Source organism: Plectropomus leopardus, chromosome 17 (genome assembly GCF_008729295.1).
Source record: "Plectropomus leopardus isolate mb chromosome 17, YSFRI_Pleo_2.0, whole genome shotgun sequence".
NCBI lineage: Eukaryota > Metazoa > Chordata > Actinopteri > Perciformes > Serranidae > Plectropomus > Plectropomus leopardus.
Window position 1 is genome coordinate 28,539,738 of NC_056479.1, and position 16,444 is coordinate 28,556,181.

General features: G+C 39.5%; 2 protein-coding genes across 2 annotated transcripts; both read right to left on the bottom strand.

Moving 5' to 3' along the window:
• Positions 1 to 432: 432 nt before the first annotated feature.
• Positions 433 to 4,668, bottom strand: mfsd6l (major facilitator superfamily domain containing 6-like). The gene is made up of 2 exons (XM_042505195.1): positions 4,243 to 4,668; positions 433 to 3,109 (listed from the first exon to the last, which is right to left on the bottom strand). The coding sequence occupies exon 2, from the start codon at positions 3,068 to 3,070 to the stop codon at positions 1,091 to 1,093; it is 1,980 nt and encodes a 659-aa protein (XP_042361129.1). The 5' UTR covers positions 3,071 to 3,109; positions 4,243 to 4,668; the 3' UTR covers positions 433 to 1,090.
• Positions 4,669 to 5,395: 727 nt separating this feature from the next.
• Positions 5,396 to 16,113, bottom strand: pik3r6b (phosphoinositide-3-kinase, regulatory subunit 6b). Its single transcript, XM_042505160.1, is given in 19 exon segments — positions 5,396 to 5,701; positions 6,644 to 6,744; positions 7,356 to 7,408; positions 7,492 to 7,582; positions 7,673 to 7,746; positions 7,837 to 7,942; positions 8,972 to 9,082; positions 9,950 to 10,259; positions 11,126 to 11,222; positions 11,225 to 11,485; positions 11,575 to 11,664; positions 11,753 to 11,900; positions 12,708 to 12,891; positions 12,986 to 13,055; positions 13,685 to 13,820; positions 13,986 to 14,054; positions 14,880 to 14,992; positions 15,788 to 15,880; positions 15,991 to 16,113. Coding segments are annotated over 19 exon segments (2,268 nt in total). The 5' UTR covers positions 16,007 to 16,113; the 3' UTR covers positions 5,396 to 5,556.
• Between the last annotated feature and the right edge of the window lie 331 nt (positions 16,114 to 16,444).

Here is a 16,444-nt window from a genome sequence, read left to right on the forward strand (position 1 = left end):
ATACGTGCATGTTGTTATGTAGCTGAAACTACAGAAAAGTCTCAGTAAAAAAGCTTTTTGTGTCACTATTCAAGCAGGAAACTGAGCGATGTCTCTGAAAACAACCGCTTTTGGAGACACTGTCCCGGTGTTAATGCCACTGCGCCACCAGGAAACACGACATCTCTGCAAAAAAAACCCAAAAAAACACTGTTTGTGGTACCGTCTCAGCAGGAAACGATGTTGGTGTCAAAAAATAACCGCTTTTGTACCACTAACCTGCCAGGAAAAAAGTCATTTTTCACTTTTTGTGGCATTAATCCGGCTGGAAATGCAGCAACATCTCCGTAAAAACAACCACTTTTATTTTGTCTTTTTATTTCTTTTAGTTATTTTGATTTTTTTTTGACTATTTTACCCTTTTAGTTTATGTTTTATCTCTTTTATTTCCTTTTATTTGTGGAGTTATTGCTTTTATTGTTCCTTTTGGTCTATTTTTTTGTATTATTTTATTTTTACATTATGCGTCCTGCATCGTACATTTCTAGTCCTCTGCTTTTAATTTCATGCTGACTCGACCTGGTTTCCTCTCGCTTGTGTTCAGTGCGACAGTTTGACTTTCTGTTGTTTCGCCGTCTGTGTATCCCGTTTCTGCTTTGCTTTGTTCGTCAAAGCCTCGTGTTTTTTTTTTTGTTCCTTTTTGTGGCACTAACCCGGCAGGAAATGCAGCGAAATCACTTTTTGCGATAATTTAACACGACCGCAGCATGTTTAAAAAAAAAAAATGCTTTTGTGCCTGAAAGAAGTCGAACAGAAAATCAAAACGGCTTTTGTTGTTGTTGGTCGTGAACATCTCGTCCCCCTCCTGATGACGTCAGATCTTATACCGTCACTTTAAAAATGCTGATAAACGTATCATCGTCTGCAGAAACGTACAACGTTTTCGTCTGTCGTCTGATCTGCTCCCTGATGATGAAGAGCGGCGTCTGTGAGCAGAGGCCTGCTGGGAAAAGATCGTTTCCATACTGACAGAAATGACTCAGTGATTTTGGGAAGCTAAACGCTCTCCGCGCTCTCTGAAGCGTCTCTTCGTGCTCTCACGCCGCACGCGTTAGTGGTTTGTCCTGCGTCCGTAGTTGTTGTTGCTTCTGTCGTCCTCCATGGCTTTCTCCAGCCAGTCTCGCTCCTGCTCCGACTCGGAGTCACTCGCTTCGCTGGCGTCTGCCGCCAGAAGCCGAGAATAGTTGATCCTGCGCTGGCGAGGAGCCTTCCACTGCAGCAGAGGCAGACACACGCACCACGCCATCACACCCAGCGCCGCCCCTCTGAACAGCCACGCCAGCCCGAACCTCTGCACCACGAAGCCTCCGCCGAAGCTCCCCATCGCGCCACCAAGGCGTAGAGACAGAGCGCCGTAGACCCTCCTCACGCTCCTCTCGGCGCCCGGCGTGGCGATGTCCTCGCACTGCATCCTCACGGCCCACCAGAGGGCCCCGCCGCTAAAACAGCTCAACACCTGAGCGGGCAGCGCCGCCCACGGCCCCCACAGGAAGGAGTAATAGAAGCACTGCAGCCCGAGACTCGCCGCCGCCACGGCGAGGACACGACCCGGGCTGAGGAGCTTGGACACGCGGGGGGCCAGCAGAGGGAAGGCGGCCTGTGACAGCAGAGCGAGGGCGAGGGACAGCCCCATGTGGAGCTCGCTGCTCCCGTGATCCTGCATCTGCCACAGGAGGAAGTTCTCCACCGCCGCGTTTGTCACACCGACCAGCAGGGCGGTGACGGCGCAGAGCAGAGCGCGGGGGGAGCCGCGCACCAGCTGCACCGCCTTCAGGAGCCCGTTGGCTCGATCTCGCTTCTTATTCAGGTAGAGAGGAAGACAGGCGGCGGCAGGAAGGGTGAGAGCGCACAGAGCGGCGTAGCAGCAGAAATGCACGGCGCTCCGAGGCGTCTGACCAGCTATGAGGCAGCGCAACTGGCTGACCAGGACGCCAGCTCCTCCAACGCCGCACGCCGCTCCGAGTAGACCCCAAACCCCGGTGCTGCTGTAGCGATCAGAGGCGTCCGCAAAGTCCAAATACTCGTACAAGCCGTCGTCCGCGGTCCACTCAAGAGGCGCCGACGCGACCTCCCAAACCGACACGGTGATGAGGACCAAGAAGAAGAGCTGGTGTTGAGGGTCCATCACCTTCAGGCTGCCGAGGAACTCAAACTCGCCCTCCGTCTGCTCGCCATCCGTCGTCTTCTCTCCTCGCTCGGACCTTTTGTTCCTGACTGGAGCTGCGGAGATGGTTTTTAGCGTGACGGAGCTGCTGGTCCTCGGTTTCTCAGCGGCTGATACGTCGTCCTGACGACGGGATTTGTCCTCGTCGTGCCGATCGAGTGCAGCTTTTCTTGTCGTATCAGCAGCAGATTTAGCCTCAGCGAGCGTCACCGTTTGCTCGCCATCCGGCGTCTTTTCTCCTCGCTCTGACTTTTTGTTCCTCGATGGAGCTGCTGTGGTGGTTTGTGGCGTCACGGAGCTGCTGGTCTTTGGTTCTCCGGCTCGGACCACCGCCGCCGATGTTTCCTCCTGTGGAAGCTGACGAGATTTATCGTCAGTTTTCGTGGTCGTAACAGCAGCAGATTTGGTCTCGGCGAGCGTTTCTGCAGGCGGAGTGACGGCAGAGCGGGAAACAGGAGATGGGTCGACTTTGGGGTGAGTTCTCAATAACGTGGCCGGCGTCACGCTGCTCGTGACCGCGCTCTGAGTTCTCACATCCGTCATGTTGCAGGTGTGCGTGTGCACACCTGTGGCCGGGAAAAACAGCAGCACCAGAGCTGCCGCCGCCGAGCACACCAGCGAGCCGCCGATGACCGCTCGCCTCTTGTTGTAGTGTTTGGAGAGCAGGCTGGAGGCGGGGCTCCACACCAGCGTTATGACGTGTTTGGCGCCCATGACGATGCCCGTCATGGCGGGAGTCAGACCGAGCTGTCGGAGGTACAGCGTGAGGAAGGGGAGCAGGCAGGCCGAGGCGCAGGAGCACAGGAAGTTGAAGGTGCTGGCCAGAGCGAGGGCTCGCCGGACGTCGATCGTTTTGTTCCGCTTCATGACTGAGAAGGTTCACATGGAGCGACTGGTGGAGTTAAACTGGGAGACAGAGACAGAAATATTAAGACTCCCTGAAACCTGAGAAAACTGGCCTGATTTCTTCCAAAAACGTGGGAAGAAGGCAATGAGCAACTTAAGAAAAAAATGGCCCGGAAGTTAGCCAGAAATCAGCAAGAAGAAAATTACCTGAAAATATATTTAAAAAAAACAAAAAATTTAAAAAAAAAAACACAACCAAAAACCCTGGAAAGTTAAAAAAAAAAAAAGAAAAAAGAAAAAAAAAAGAAACAAACAAAAAACAGGGAAACGACCTGAAAAAAATGCTTAAAATCTCTGATTTTAAAAATTTCAAAAAGTGTTTGGGGCATTTCTTGCCAAGTTGCTCATTGCGTTTTTCCCCACATTTATGAAAGAAATTAAACCAGCCTTTAAAATATAGACAAGAATAAAACTGGAAAGTTTGGTAAATGCTGCTGAGAGTTCTGGCTCAGAGTATAAAAAAAAGAAAAAACTTAGACCAGAAATAAGACACCACATGTGAACACGACAAAACATTTAACCAGTTATAGGCTATCACTTTTTTTAATTTAAAAAAAAAAACATGCAAATGAATAAAATAAATAAGTAAAATTATCAATTACTACTACTTAAATAATAACACTATTAGTAAACAGAATAAACACAAATAAATATAATAATGTACAAAAACGGTGACAAAAACAACAACAACAATAATGATAATGTATGTATAAAAAGCAATTCAAAATGTAATTGCATAAATAATAATGATAATAAATAATAACAATAATAATAATAATAATAATAAAAAAAACATGCAAATTGATATTTTCAGAACTGAGAAAAAACATCTAAATGTGTATTTTGGAAGTTTTCTCCGCTATAATCTTATAGAAAATATATTATGGAAGCTTAAAAGCCCAAAATCTCCTTTCACCTGGTTTGTCTCCGCTTTATTAATAACATAAATTCATTTGATTTTCAGGATTAATGTTCCATAACATGTAGGCTGTTCGTATTTACAACTATTCTTTTGTTACGGTTGTAAATAAATAAAATGTATGCTCATGTTTTATTCTGTGTTTTATAGAATTATAACATTTATTTCTGCAGAAACACTCAGATAAAGTCAGCAGTGTCGATGTGAGCGTCACCTGTGCGGCTGGATGCACCTGTTCCTGCAGGACGTGAAGACGTGGACGTGTCACTCCGCGTCGCCTCGACTTCATCAGATAAGAAAATAAAAATCAACGTCAAACTTTTACCTTTCTCACTTCCGCCCCGCAAAAACTTCTCTAAACTTGTCCACGCTCATCGTTCGTCTCGAGCCCCCGCAGCTCCCGCAGCTCCCGCAGCTCCCGCACGGTCCGGTGCCTCCGGTGTTTGTGACGGAGGAGACACCTGTTACCGTCTGACCGGTGACTCACGCAGCTGTTTGTGATGTTACACCTGGACGGAGATCCTCAGGACTGCAGCGCCGCCTCACGGCGCGGATGGCTCACTGCACCACACACAGGAGCACCAGCACGGTTTAATTTACAGATTATTTACACGATTTTAATCACTTATTTGTGTTTTAAAATTTTCTCTATTCATTTATTATTATTATTATTATTATTTTTTTTTTTATTACCTTTGTTGTGGTGTCTTTTTTTTTTACTGTATTTTGAATCTTTATTTTATGTAACAATTTTATTATTATTATTATTATTATTATTTATTGTTATCAGTAATATAGCATCAACATTTATTGTTGTATTTTAACAACATTTCATTATTGTTTTTTGTCCTTTTTTTTTATCTACAGTATTTTATTTCCTTATTATAGCTTTCATTTAGCTGTCATTATTTGCTAAATTAATCCATTATTTTATTGTTATTGCTTTTAAATATGTAATCTAAACTTTTGTCAGAATTTTCATTCTTGTTTTGTCCCTTTTATGTATTTTCTCTAGTTTCATTATACCTTTAAACTGTTATTATTATAGCTTTTAAATCTAGATCTATTGTCATAATTTTCATCCTTGTTTTGTCTATTTAAACTATTTTTATTATAACTTTTCACAGTGCTATTATTTTTATTAAAGCTTTTACATCTTTGTTATTAGGATTTTTTTTAAACAAATTTCCCAAATTCAACACACATCATGAATTCATGATCTTAAACTCCAGAAGTATTAGCAGCAAAATAAATAAAATATACTTAAAATCATCAAATGGTCGCATTTAGTGTTGTATAACTATATATACTGTACATTATTGGAATAATATGGTTAAATTGATTATTTTTAGTGTTGCTGAGTGGAAATCATTTTAATTATACTTTTGATTTTTTAGTTTAACACCTCCTCTTTAGTATTTATAGCAGATAATTAAAATTTGACAAACATCTTAACACAGTTTGGTGTTGATGCAGCATTATGTACATCAGCGTGCAGAAATCTGCACACATGAAGCAGGCAGCTGGATCAGGCGGTCACACCAGTGAAGCTGTGGATCGGCAGTGACAGCACTTTGTCCAGATACTTGCTGATCAGCAGCTCTCGGTCCAGACTCACAATAAACCTGGACCGGATGCTGCATCCTGGATCCAAACACGGAGAAATCTCTATCCTGCAGAGGACATTAAGGTACATTACACACACTTTTTAATCTGTCTAAAGGAATATTTCACCCACTAAATAAAAAAATAAACATTGTTTTTCTCGGATGCCTCAACTGTGAGCGAAGAATCCAAAAACTGAAGTAAAAGGGGTCAACCTTTAATAAACAGCAAAGACTATATCAAAACAATCTTTTAAAAACTCTCATACAGCTCGTGCAGTAAAATCCAAGAGTTGTTATCCAGTTGTATGCTCAGTACTTCCCAAAAAATATGCATTTTCACTAAAATGTTGCTATTTGAAACAAACAGATCTGAGAAGCGCATATGTTTGACTTCTGCTCGTGCAATCCAGTAATTCAAATGCACACCACGTTTAAAACAGTAGAATTGTTTGAGGTTTAGGTCAATTATAATATTTCCATCCAGCTGAGTCAAGTAATTTTAACATAAATCAAAGAGTACAATTTATGAAATTAACCATTTGAAACCTGAGCAAATTTGAAGGCACCTGAAATTAATCAAAAAAGAAAAGTTAAAAAAAAAAAAAAAGTAAAAGTAAAAGCAAACGCAAAAGTGTACAAAAACTTACCTGGAGAAAAAGGGGTGAAAATTAAAAAAAATTGTAAATATTTTTTCCTTTAACATATTTAAATCTGTTATATTTATTATTATTATTAATTATAAATATAGTTTTCTATGCATTTTTTTGTTTTGTTTTAAATTGCTTCAAGTGAGTAGAAAACTGTCCATTCAGCATTTGTTAAACGTGGACCACTTTTACTCTGATTCATCAGTTATTTTCTGTGTTTTTGGATTCTTCGTTCACAGTGGAGCTGTTTTCTTCACAATTTCAACAAAGCATGAGGTGAATTACTGATGTGCAAACGGTCATTTTGTAGGTAAAGTTTTCCGTTACGACGGAGAGAAAAAGCTGTCGTGTCATAAATAACCTGTGAACATCAGTGTAAGTCCTGCGGGAGTCTTTGTCCAAACACACGGCGAGCGTTCGATTCTCCATCGTCCTGATGCTGATGTTCTGCGTTTGGATCGTCTATAATCAAAACACAACAGCTTAAAAATTTCCATTTAAAGTTCAGTTAACCCTTAAAAAACTGTAGTGGCATCACTTTCCAGTGCTGCTTTCAGAGGCCTTTTACACGTATTTAAACATTTGAACCTTGAAAAAAGAAAATGAGCAACTTGGTAAGAAATGTTTTTAGATTTAGAAAATTCGTTTTAAAACGCAAATTTCAAATGAGGTAACAGAATTATTGTTTTTAAGCCCTTTCCCCAGATATTTTTTTTCTTTTTTAAAAAATATAATCTTAAGCTTTTTTCATTATTATTATTATTATTATTATTATTATTATTTATTTATTTTTTTTATTTTATTTTTTTTTTTTAATTATTATTATTATTATTATTTTTTTTTTTTTTTTTTTTTTACAAATTTTTAGGTAATTTTCTCGTGCTTTTTACAAAATTTTGGGTAATTTCTTTTTTCATTGCTCATTGCCTTATTTCCATGTTTTTGAAAGAAATGAAGCTCAAATTTAAAACAGTTAAAACAAAACTATAAAAATACTACTTCAAATACAAGTAGTAAAAACAGTAAAAACATTGATTTTGTCTGTATATTAGGTAAAAGTGAAAAAATCTTACTGTGTTGTATCCGGGGTTCAAACTGTCAAAGCTGACAGTGAGGTGATCCTCTCCTGCACAAAGCGACAATGTTAACTCTTTGCATTTCTTACAGTGACATAAATCTGTTAACTACAAATTAAAAAAGAAGGTTAACCTGATGCGAAAGCTGCCGGCTCAGATGTAATCACCACGCCACACACCATGGGCGCCCCTCCCTTCAGGACTTCTCTTTTGCTTAAACACATCTGTTGAGGATGTAAGAATTAGCCCAAATCCTGCTGCTGATGCTGCTGTGAGAAAATGTTCACAGTGACCATTAAAGAAAAGGACCGAACCTTTGAATAACTGACTGACATGACGGCCCCAAAGAGATCCACTGATGACTTTTTTCGGCGTGCAGCCGGCTCCTCTGTCAGAGACAAAACCTCACTTATATCTACCTATGATGTCATGGCAGTACACACACACACACACACACACACACACACAGGAAACGTACTTTTCATCCTCTCCTTCAGGTGTCTGAACTCTGGGAGGTTGGCCTCCAGGTGCGACACAAACACCTCGTCCACCACAGAGCTCACGTCACATCCAGAGCGAGTCATCTAAACACAAACTGGAGTCAGACACACCAGCAAGCAGCAACAAAACACTCTGGACACCGGCGAAGAATCAGAGCGGAGCGGACACCAGCGGGGACACCGGCGGAGACATCGGCGAAGAATCAGAGCGGAGCGGACACCAGCGGGGACACCGGCAGAGACATCGGCGAAGAATTAGAGCGAAGCGGACACCGGTAAAAAGAAATAAGAGTGGAGACACTTCAGCGAGCTCCAATAAAACACTCACACATCTAACAGAAACACTAACAGAAAAAAAATAAATAAATAAAAAAATTAAGTAATTAATTAATTAAAAAATATATATATATATATATATATATATATATATATATATATATATATATATATATATATATATATATACACATATATACGACGCCGGCGGGGGAGAATGAGAGCAGAGCAGACACCAACAGGGATATCAGCGGGGACACTGGCGGAGAATAAGAGGGTAGCAGACACCGGCGGGGACACCGGTGGGGACACGGGTGAAGAAAGAGAGCGGGGTGACACCGGTGGGGACACTGGTGGAGAATAGAGTGGAACGGACACCAAAGGGGACACCGGAGTGGACACCGGAGGGGACACCGTCGAAGAAAGAGAGCAGAGCGGACACCGATGGGGACACCGACGGGGACACCGGCGGAGAATAAGAGTGGAGCGGACACCAGCGGGGACACTGGTGGGGATACCAGCGAAGAAAGAGAGTGAAGCGGTCACCATCAGAGACACCGGCGGGGACACGGGCGAAGAAAGAGAGCAGGGTGACACCGGAGGGGACACCGGCAAAGAAAGACAGCAGAGCGGCGGACACCAACGGGGACACCAGTGGAGAATAAGAGTGGAACGGACACCAGCGGGGACACCGGTGTGGATAACAGCAAAGAAAGAGAGTGTGGAGCGGTCACCGGCGGGGACACTGGCAGGGACACCTGCGAAGAAAGAGAGCGGAGCGGACACCGGCGGGGACACCAGCGGAGAGTAAGAGTGGAGCAGATTCGTGTACTGTACCTTCACAGAATAAAGCGGCAGGTTAACCGTCTGCGTCCCACAGCGCAGGTAGTAAGACAGAGCGTCCAGCAGGAAGAGACTCTGCTGTGATGTCTCGCTGTGATCAGAGTGCTGCAGCGGAGAGGGAACACGGTGTCAGAGGAACATTCACCACAGACAGTTATGTTAACAAGAAATTGCCCAAAAATTACACTTAGACTTTGATTAAAAAAAAAAAAAACAAACATGAAAAGACCTACAAAATTATTATTAATTTTTTTTTGTTATATTATTTATTTATAAATTATTAATATTTTTTTTTCTGTAACATGATTTCAAAAATTGTTATTATTATAGTGTAGCAATTTCCCCTATTTTTTAAGATAATTTTCTTATAATCCTGCCCTCTTTTTTAAAACTAATTTTTACATTATTTTCTTATCATCTCTTGCAGTTTGTGGGACATTTCTTGTGGAGTTGAACGTTGCCTTTTATCACTATGTTTTAGAAAGACATAAAATCAACTTGCTCAGGTTTTAAAGGGTTAAATGAGACAAAAGTGAGCCTTTATATAAATTAAATTTGGACAGCTTTTTGGAAACATTACCTAGCTACATGGTTATAATAATTATAATTTCTCATTTTTATTATATTTATTTTTTTTTATTTTCATTTTCTTGATGCCTTTTAAGAATTTCTTGCAATGTTTTGTCAGGTTGCTCATTGCCTTTTTTTTGTCATTTTTTAAAAATAAATCAGGTTTCAAGGCTTAAATTGTACGTAAAAAATGTGAACACGGCACAAAAAAACCTGACGTTTATCCAGGTTGTAAAGGGTTAAGTTGCTCATTGCCCGCTCTTCATGTTCATGAAAGAAATAACACTAATGTGCTCAGGTTTTAAAGGGTTAACGTTAGCATGCATAGACTAAATTATGTTGTTGATATTGTTATGCTGTAATCATGTGTGCTGCTGCCATGGCCGCTGAGTCAATGGTTACCATTTCTCCCAGTTTGGAGACTGTAGCTGCCAGACTGTTGACGTTGCTGTGGTACCACGGATCCGCTCTGCCCAACGAGGCGGCGAGAGACAGTCTGCCTCCGTCCTGGCGCGGGCGATCCGGTGAGGAATAACCAGTGCTGCAGAGTCCTTCAGAGTCCTCTGCACAATACCAGTCAGTCTGCGACGCTCTGAGCGAGTCTGCGTGGCTCGCAGGTAAACTGACGGACGACTCCACGTCGCTGACCGGGACGTAGTACAACCGTAGATTCAGTTTCTTCGTCAGAAGAAGACGTTTCGACTCTCTTTCTCTGTCGGGAACACATGCAGAACATTAAAGGTCCAGTGTTTAGGATTTAGGAGGATATATTGGCAGAAATGAAATGTAATATACAACCCAAATTCCAAAAAAGTGTGTAAAATGTGAATAAAAACAGAATGCAATGATTTGCAAATCTTTTTTTTTTTAACCAGTATTCAACTGACTACAGCACAAATGCAACATATTTAATAATCAAACTGATAAACACTCATTCTGCATTTGACGTCTGCAACACGTTCCAAAAACGTCGTGACAGGAGCATGTTTACCACTGCATGACATCACCTTTCCCTTAAACAACACTCAGTAAGAGAACTCATTTTGAAGTTTTAAAGGCGATTTTTTCCCCTATTTTTGCCTGATATCCGACTTCTCTGAATGGCAGCATATGTTGCGCCAAAACCTGTGTGCACCTTGAAGCAATCGTGGTGCCCCCCCCATATCATCACAGATCTGGTTTTGAACTTTGTGCTGGAACAATCTGGAAACAAAAATTGCCAAAATGTTTGGCAAAAAAGTGCCTTTTTTGGGGAATAACACCAAATTAATTTCTTTGAAAAATGCGAAAATTAAAAAAAATAATAAAAAATTGCCAAAATGTTTTCCTTCCTTTCAAAAAAAAAAAAAAAAAAAAATCCAAAATATTTTTAAAAATCAACAAAGATTTTGAATAACAAGAATTTGAAGAAAATCATCTATTACTTTTTTTAAAAATCTTTTTTTTTTTTTTTTTTTTTTAATTTTCAGGGCATTTCTTGCCAAGTAGCTTAATGCCTTTTCCCACGTTTTCGTGCCGTTTCGAACTTTGCTGTCAAACTATTTGGCAGAAAGTTTTCATAACAAAGCAGCTGCTCACCGGATGGAGTGATACGTCCTTGCAAGTCTTCCCAGCACGCGGTCGTCCCCCATCACCACCACCCGAGCCGTGTGACGCCTCCCGTCTTCTTTAAGGTCGCAGAGCCTCCGGGAAACGTGTCCATCTTGTCCTTCATGAGGCTCAGTCTGTCTCCTGGCCTCATGGACTTGAAGGCGTTCCTCCGTTTGATCACTGGTGCAGTGTGTGTGACAGGAGACGGGACTGCGTCCTCAAAGTCCTTCAGGTCTCTCTCTATCCCGCTGTCCTCAGACCGCACCGAGTCTCTCTTGTCCTTGTCTTCTTCATCGATGCTGGTGGAGTTAGAGCAGGAACCACAGGCGAAGTCTGCCAGCACGTTCCCTTTTGGACAGACACATTTAAGACATTTTTACTATTTAATTTATTGACAGAAAAACAAAAAGATGGCAGTTTTTGTTTGTCTGACTCACATAGGACATCTTCGTCTGTCCACAAGATGAAGTTGACCTCTGGAGGGGGCATCGCAGCGCTGCACCCAGAATGATTCAGACTGTTTTTTCCTGAGAAAACAGCGTAACTGTGACAGTCTCGCCAAAATATTCTGATTATACCAATCTGTGCTCTGACAGCAGGGTGCAGGAGACAAACCTTCTGTGGAGGTGGACAAGATGTCTCTGTATATGTGTTTTAGTTTTTTCAGATAAACTGTTCGACCTCCTGCGCCGAGCTTCACGCTCATCTCCACGGCTGCAACCACCTCCTGGAAATATTTCTCCACCGTTTGCTCCCCTAAAGCCTGAAATACACAAAGGACACAAGAAAAAAAAACAAAGACTAACGCAGTTAGATGTATTATTTATGCAGTTAACCCTTTAAAACTTGGCTAAACTGTCTTGATTTCTTTCAAAAACATGGGAAGAGGGCAGCCAGCAACTTAACAAGAAACGACCCAAAAGTTAGCAAGAATTTATTCAAAAGTCAAATAGTTTAAAAAAAAACCCAAACCCCCCAAAAACAAATAAAAAGAAAAAAAGGGTCTAAAGAAAATGCTTTTTTTGTTTGTTTTTTCTGTAACATAATTCTAAATATATAATTAAGAGAATTAAAAATATTTCATTTTTTTTTTAAGATAATATCTAATAATTTTAAGCTGGTTAATTAAAATTCAATGATTTATGAGGAAGAATGGGATTAAATAAATTTGCACTACTTCTCACTCCTTTCCGAATATGTAAACCAAGTCATCATGTGTTTAAAAATTTGTTTTGCTTTATGTTTTTCATTATCCATCAAGAATCATTTCTCCATTTTCTGTTTTACATGTTTGAAATATAGTTTTAAAAATCAATTGACATTTCCTCATACTATACCATCTTTTCCCATATGCTGAAAAGGATTTCAAAAATATTTTTAAAAAAAATAATTAAATTAAATAATAAAAAAAAATAAATAAATAAATACATTTTAAAAAAAAAAATAAAAATAAAGATAATAGTGTGATAGCATACATTTTGACACCATGAAAAAATAATACTTTCTGAGACGATGATTGTGCCGTGAAAATCTCGCGCTTTTGTGACCTAATCTTCATAAACCTGCTCACCTCCAGAGCCTGGGCGAGTCTCGTGTTGTTGCAGGTCGCCCCGAGTCCCGTCTGCAGCACATGTTGCACCACGTTGATCTCTGCGTTCATTGTGTCCCTGAGAAAGTTGGACGCCTCCAAGTGTCTCCGCGCCGCCGCCTCCAGCGGAGCGGAAAACACAGCCGGGTCAGCGAGCACAAACACCCTGAAGGAAACCAGCAGCAGAGTCCTGAAGCAGCTGACTCAGAGCCCTGCAGCGTTTCAGTTCAATCTGACTGTTAATTAAAGGATAAACTCACTTTTCCTGCCGGGTGAAACTCTCAGTCTTCAGGTTTTGCTCTGCAGTGACTCTCCTCTGATATAAGCAGCCTGTTGAGGGAAGAATTAGATTAATATTTTAAACATGAAGACGCAAAATAAAATAAAATAAAATAAAATAAAAATTAAAAAAAAAAAAACAATAAATTAAATAAAATAACCCCTGGCTGCTTTGTTGTCTATTTGTTGTCAGACCTTTAGTTGAGTATTAGTACGCCTTTCTTTCAGTGTTATAACCAAAAACATATACTCAAGTACTATACTTACATACAGTTTTAAGGTACTTTTACTTGAGTATTTACCTGTATCCGACTTCATGCTTCTACTTCACTGCATCTCAGACAAATATTGTACATTTTACTCCACTAGGCTATATTCATTTTTGATAACTGTAGTAACTTTATAGATTCAGATTAGAAAAACAAAATGTAAATAAACTAATAAATAATGATATGAAGTTAAAGGTTATAGGTTACCCAGCAGTGGCCAATATGACATATGAATGAATATATGCCCTGAATGCTATTTCTAATTTACTAAATAAGATAAACAAACTTGACCACCCCACCAGGTTGGCTCGGGGCCCATCAAACATTTTTGCCCAGGGGCCCGTAACGTGATGATGCGGAGCATCACACTGTATTATATTTCAGCTTTTTGGAAATTGTGCATCATGATACCTGGTGTGCTCATTTCCATCTTGATGCTCCTCAGAGTGTGCAGGACCACAGCAGAGTACGGCGACGGTAAAATCAGCAGTTTCATCAAACACTCGTACAGCGTCTGGTAGAGGCTGGTGGGAATCATGACACCGGACTGCCAAAATAAAGACAGAAAATACTTCTAACAATACTTATTCAACTCTCTGCTCTACAGTGATTCTGTTTTTGTTTTCTGCATCAAAGTGTAAAAAACTCTCCGCTGTTACAGACTTTATTATTATATTATAATGTCAGTTAGACTCTCACAGGTGTGTCTTACCTGAAGGACTGTGTAGTAGAGCGTGTGCAGCATCGGAACGACGCGCTTGTAGGATCGTGTTTTATGAATCTGCATCAGTCGTCAAAAATAAAGTTATATTAATAGGTGTTTTTTTTTTTTAAATGAGCTTTAACCCTCTGAAACCTGAACTACCCAGTGTGATTTTTTACAAAGACACGAGGAAAAGGCAATGAGCAACTTAATAAAACATGACCAAAAAATAAGGAAGAAATTAGTTAAAAATTAAATGACCCAAACTTAAGAAGAAAAAACAAAACAAAGAACAAGAAAATGTTTCCTTGTTTCCTGGATATTATTCCCTAGTTTTCTGTTAATATCTAATAATAACACAAAGCTAATTTACAGGTTATTTTCTTGTCATCTTTTACTGATTTACCTATGTATTTTTTGCAATTTACAAAAAAAAAAATAAAGGAAAGGGAAAAAAACAAGAAATGACCCCAAAAAAGTGCTAAAATAGTAATATTTCATCTGTAACATCATTTTAAATATATAGTTATCAAAATTCTGATTATAGTTTTCTGGACATTTGTCCTGTTTCCCTTAAAAATCTGGTCTTTTTTCTTGTCACCTTTTCCTTATTTCTTGAAATTTGTGGAAGATTTCTTGCCAAGCTGCTTACTGCCAAAGCAGTCAAACTTATTTATTCTTAAATGATTAAACCGCTTGAAATAAAACATAGCACAAATAAAATAAAATAAAATAAAATAAAATAAAATAAAATAAAATAAAATAAAATAAAATAAAATAAAAAAAATAAAATAAAATAAAATAAAAAATAAAATATCTATCCAGGTCTCAAAGGGTCAAGGGTATGGCAGAATTTTAAAAAAACTTTGACTGAAATCTGAAAGCAGAGTTGAGGGAACGAACCTCACTGATCCTCTTCAGCTTCTTGTTGAGCTCTTTGACCAAAACTGTGATCAGTGAAACGCTGCCGGACGGATCGGCCTCCAGCTTCTTCTGAAGACTCCATCGACGCACTCCTGCAGGGCAGAAACACAGACCAGCGCTCCATCTCTGGATATTTATCTCCTCTTTTTTCCTATAATCATTAAAAACTGTCGATTTTTGATTTTAGGTATGTGGGTGTCTGCATTTATGTTTAATTTATTAGAGTGTAGCTTTAAATTAATAAAGAAGCTAATAATTATAGTTTTATTACTTAAATTAGTAGATTCAAAATTATCTTTTAAAAGCTAGGGAAAAAATGTCAAGGCATAAAATACAAACACTAAGTAAAACTATTTTTTATAATTATCAAAATTAAATATTTAAAATTATGTTACAAAGCTTTTTTATTTATTTAAGCACTTTCTCCTGGTCATTTCGCTTTTCTTCCTCTTTTTTTTATTGTAATTGACTATTAGATATTATCAAAAAATTAGGATAAAATGTGCAAAAAAAACCCAAATATTTATAATTGTCTATATTCTATATTTACAATTGCTACAGAGAAGGAAAGATAATTTTCTGTTTTTGTTTTATACTTTTTTCTTTATATTTATTTTTTTATTTTTTAAAACAAATTTCTTGCTCATTTTCAACAACTTTTTTGTTTGTTTTTTTTCTTCCCATGATTTTTGTTTTTTGTTTTTGTTGTTGTTTGTTTGGATTAATGACAGAAGCACTCGGTGATTCTGACTGTTTAGTGTTTTACCTTTCAAATGATACCATGCATGTACACGTACTAAAACAGCTTTTAATGCACTTGCCTTGTATGGGCGGTTTAGTTAAATTTCACAGGACCAAAATAAAAAAACCCCGTCAGCTGCAGTTACCTGTCTGCGCAGCGCTCTGGCTGCTCATCTCTTTGAGAAGAGCCTGGATGTCGTTGTGAAGGCTGATCTCCTCAGGCGAGAGGCTCACGTTAGCTGTAAATGAAGATCACACACATATTTCTATAATTAAACAGTCAAATTCACATTATACTTCAAGTTTGTTTATGACGTCTGCAGCAGTCAAAGAGAGACTGAGAGCTCACCTGAAGGATCAACCATCTTTTCTGCTCTTTAGAGTCTCAGGATAATTTCAGCAACATGAGCAAACGCGCACACACACCGTCCACAGTGACCCGGAGGAGCTCATCACCGTATCTGCTCTCACGGCTGCTGCCTCACACTGAAATAACGTGATACGGACAGCTGGTGTCTGTTGTGTAAGTGAGTGACTCATAGGAGGAAGTTCAGTCAAAAGCAGCCACTGTTTAAACTGTGAGAACAAAGCATACACACAACTGACTGAAGTGTGATTTTATTTCAACGACAAACAATACAATGTATTCTCTGAAAAATATATAAAAAAGAAATAATGTTTCTATTGCTGTCATTTCAAAATAAATAACTTATTTCATTACACATTTCTTTAAAAAAAAGGGGGTTAATTCTGTCGTGGATCGACAGGACGTACACAGCGGTAATCAAGTAATCAGTTTTTTT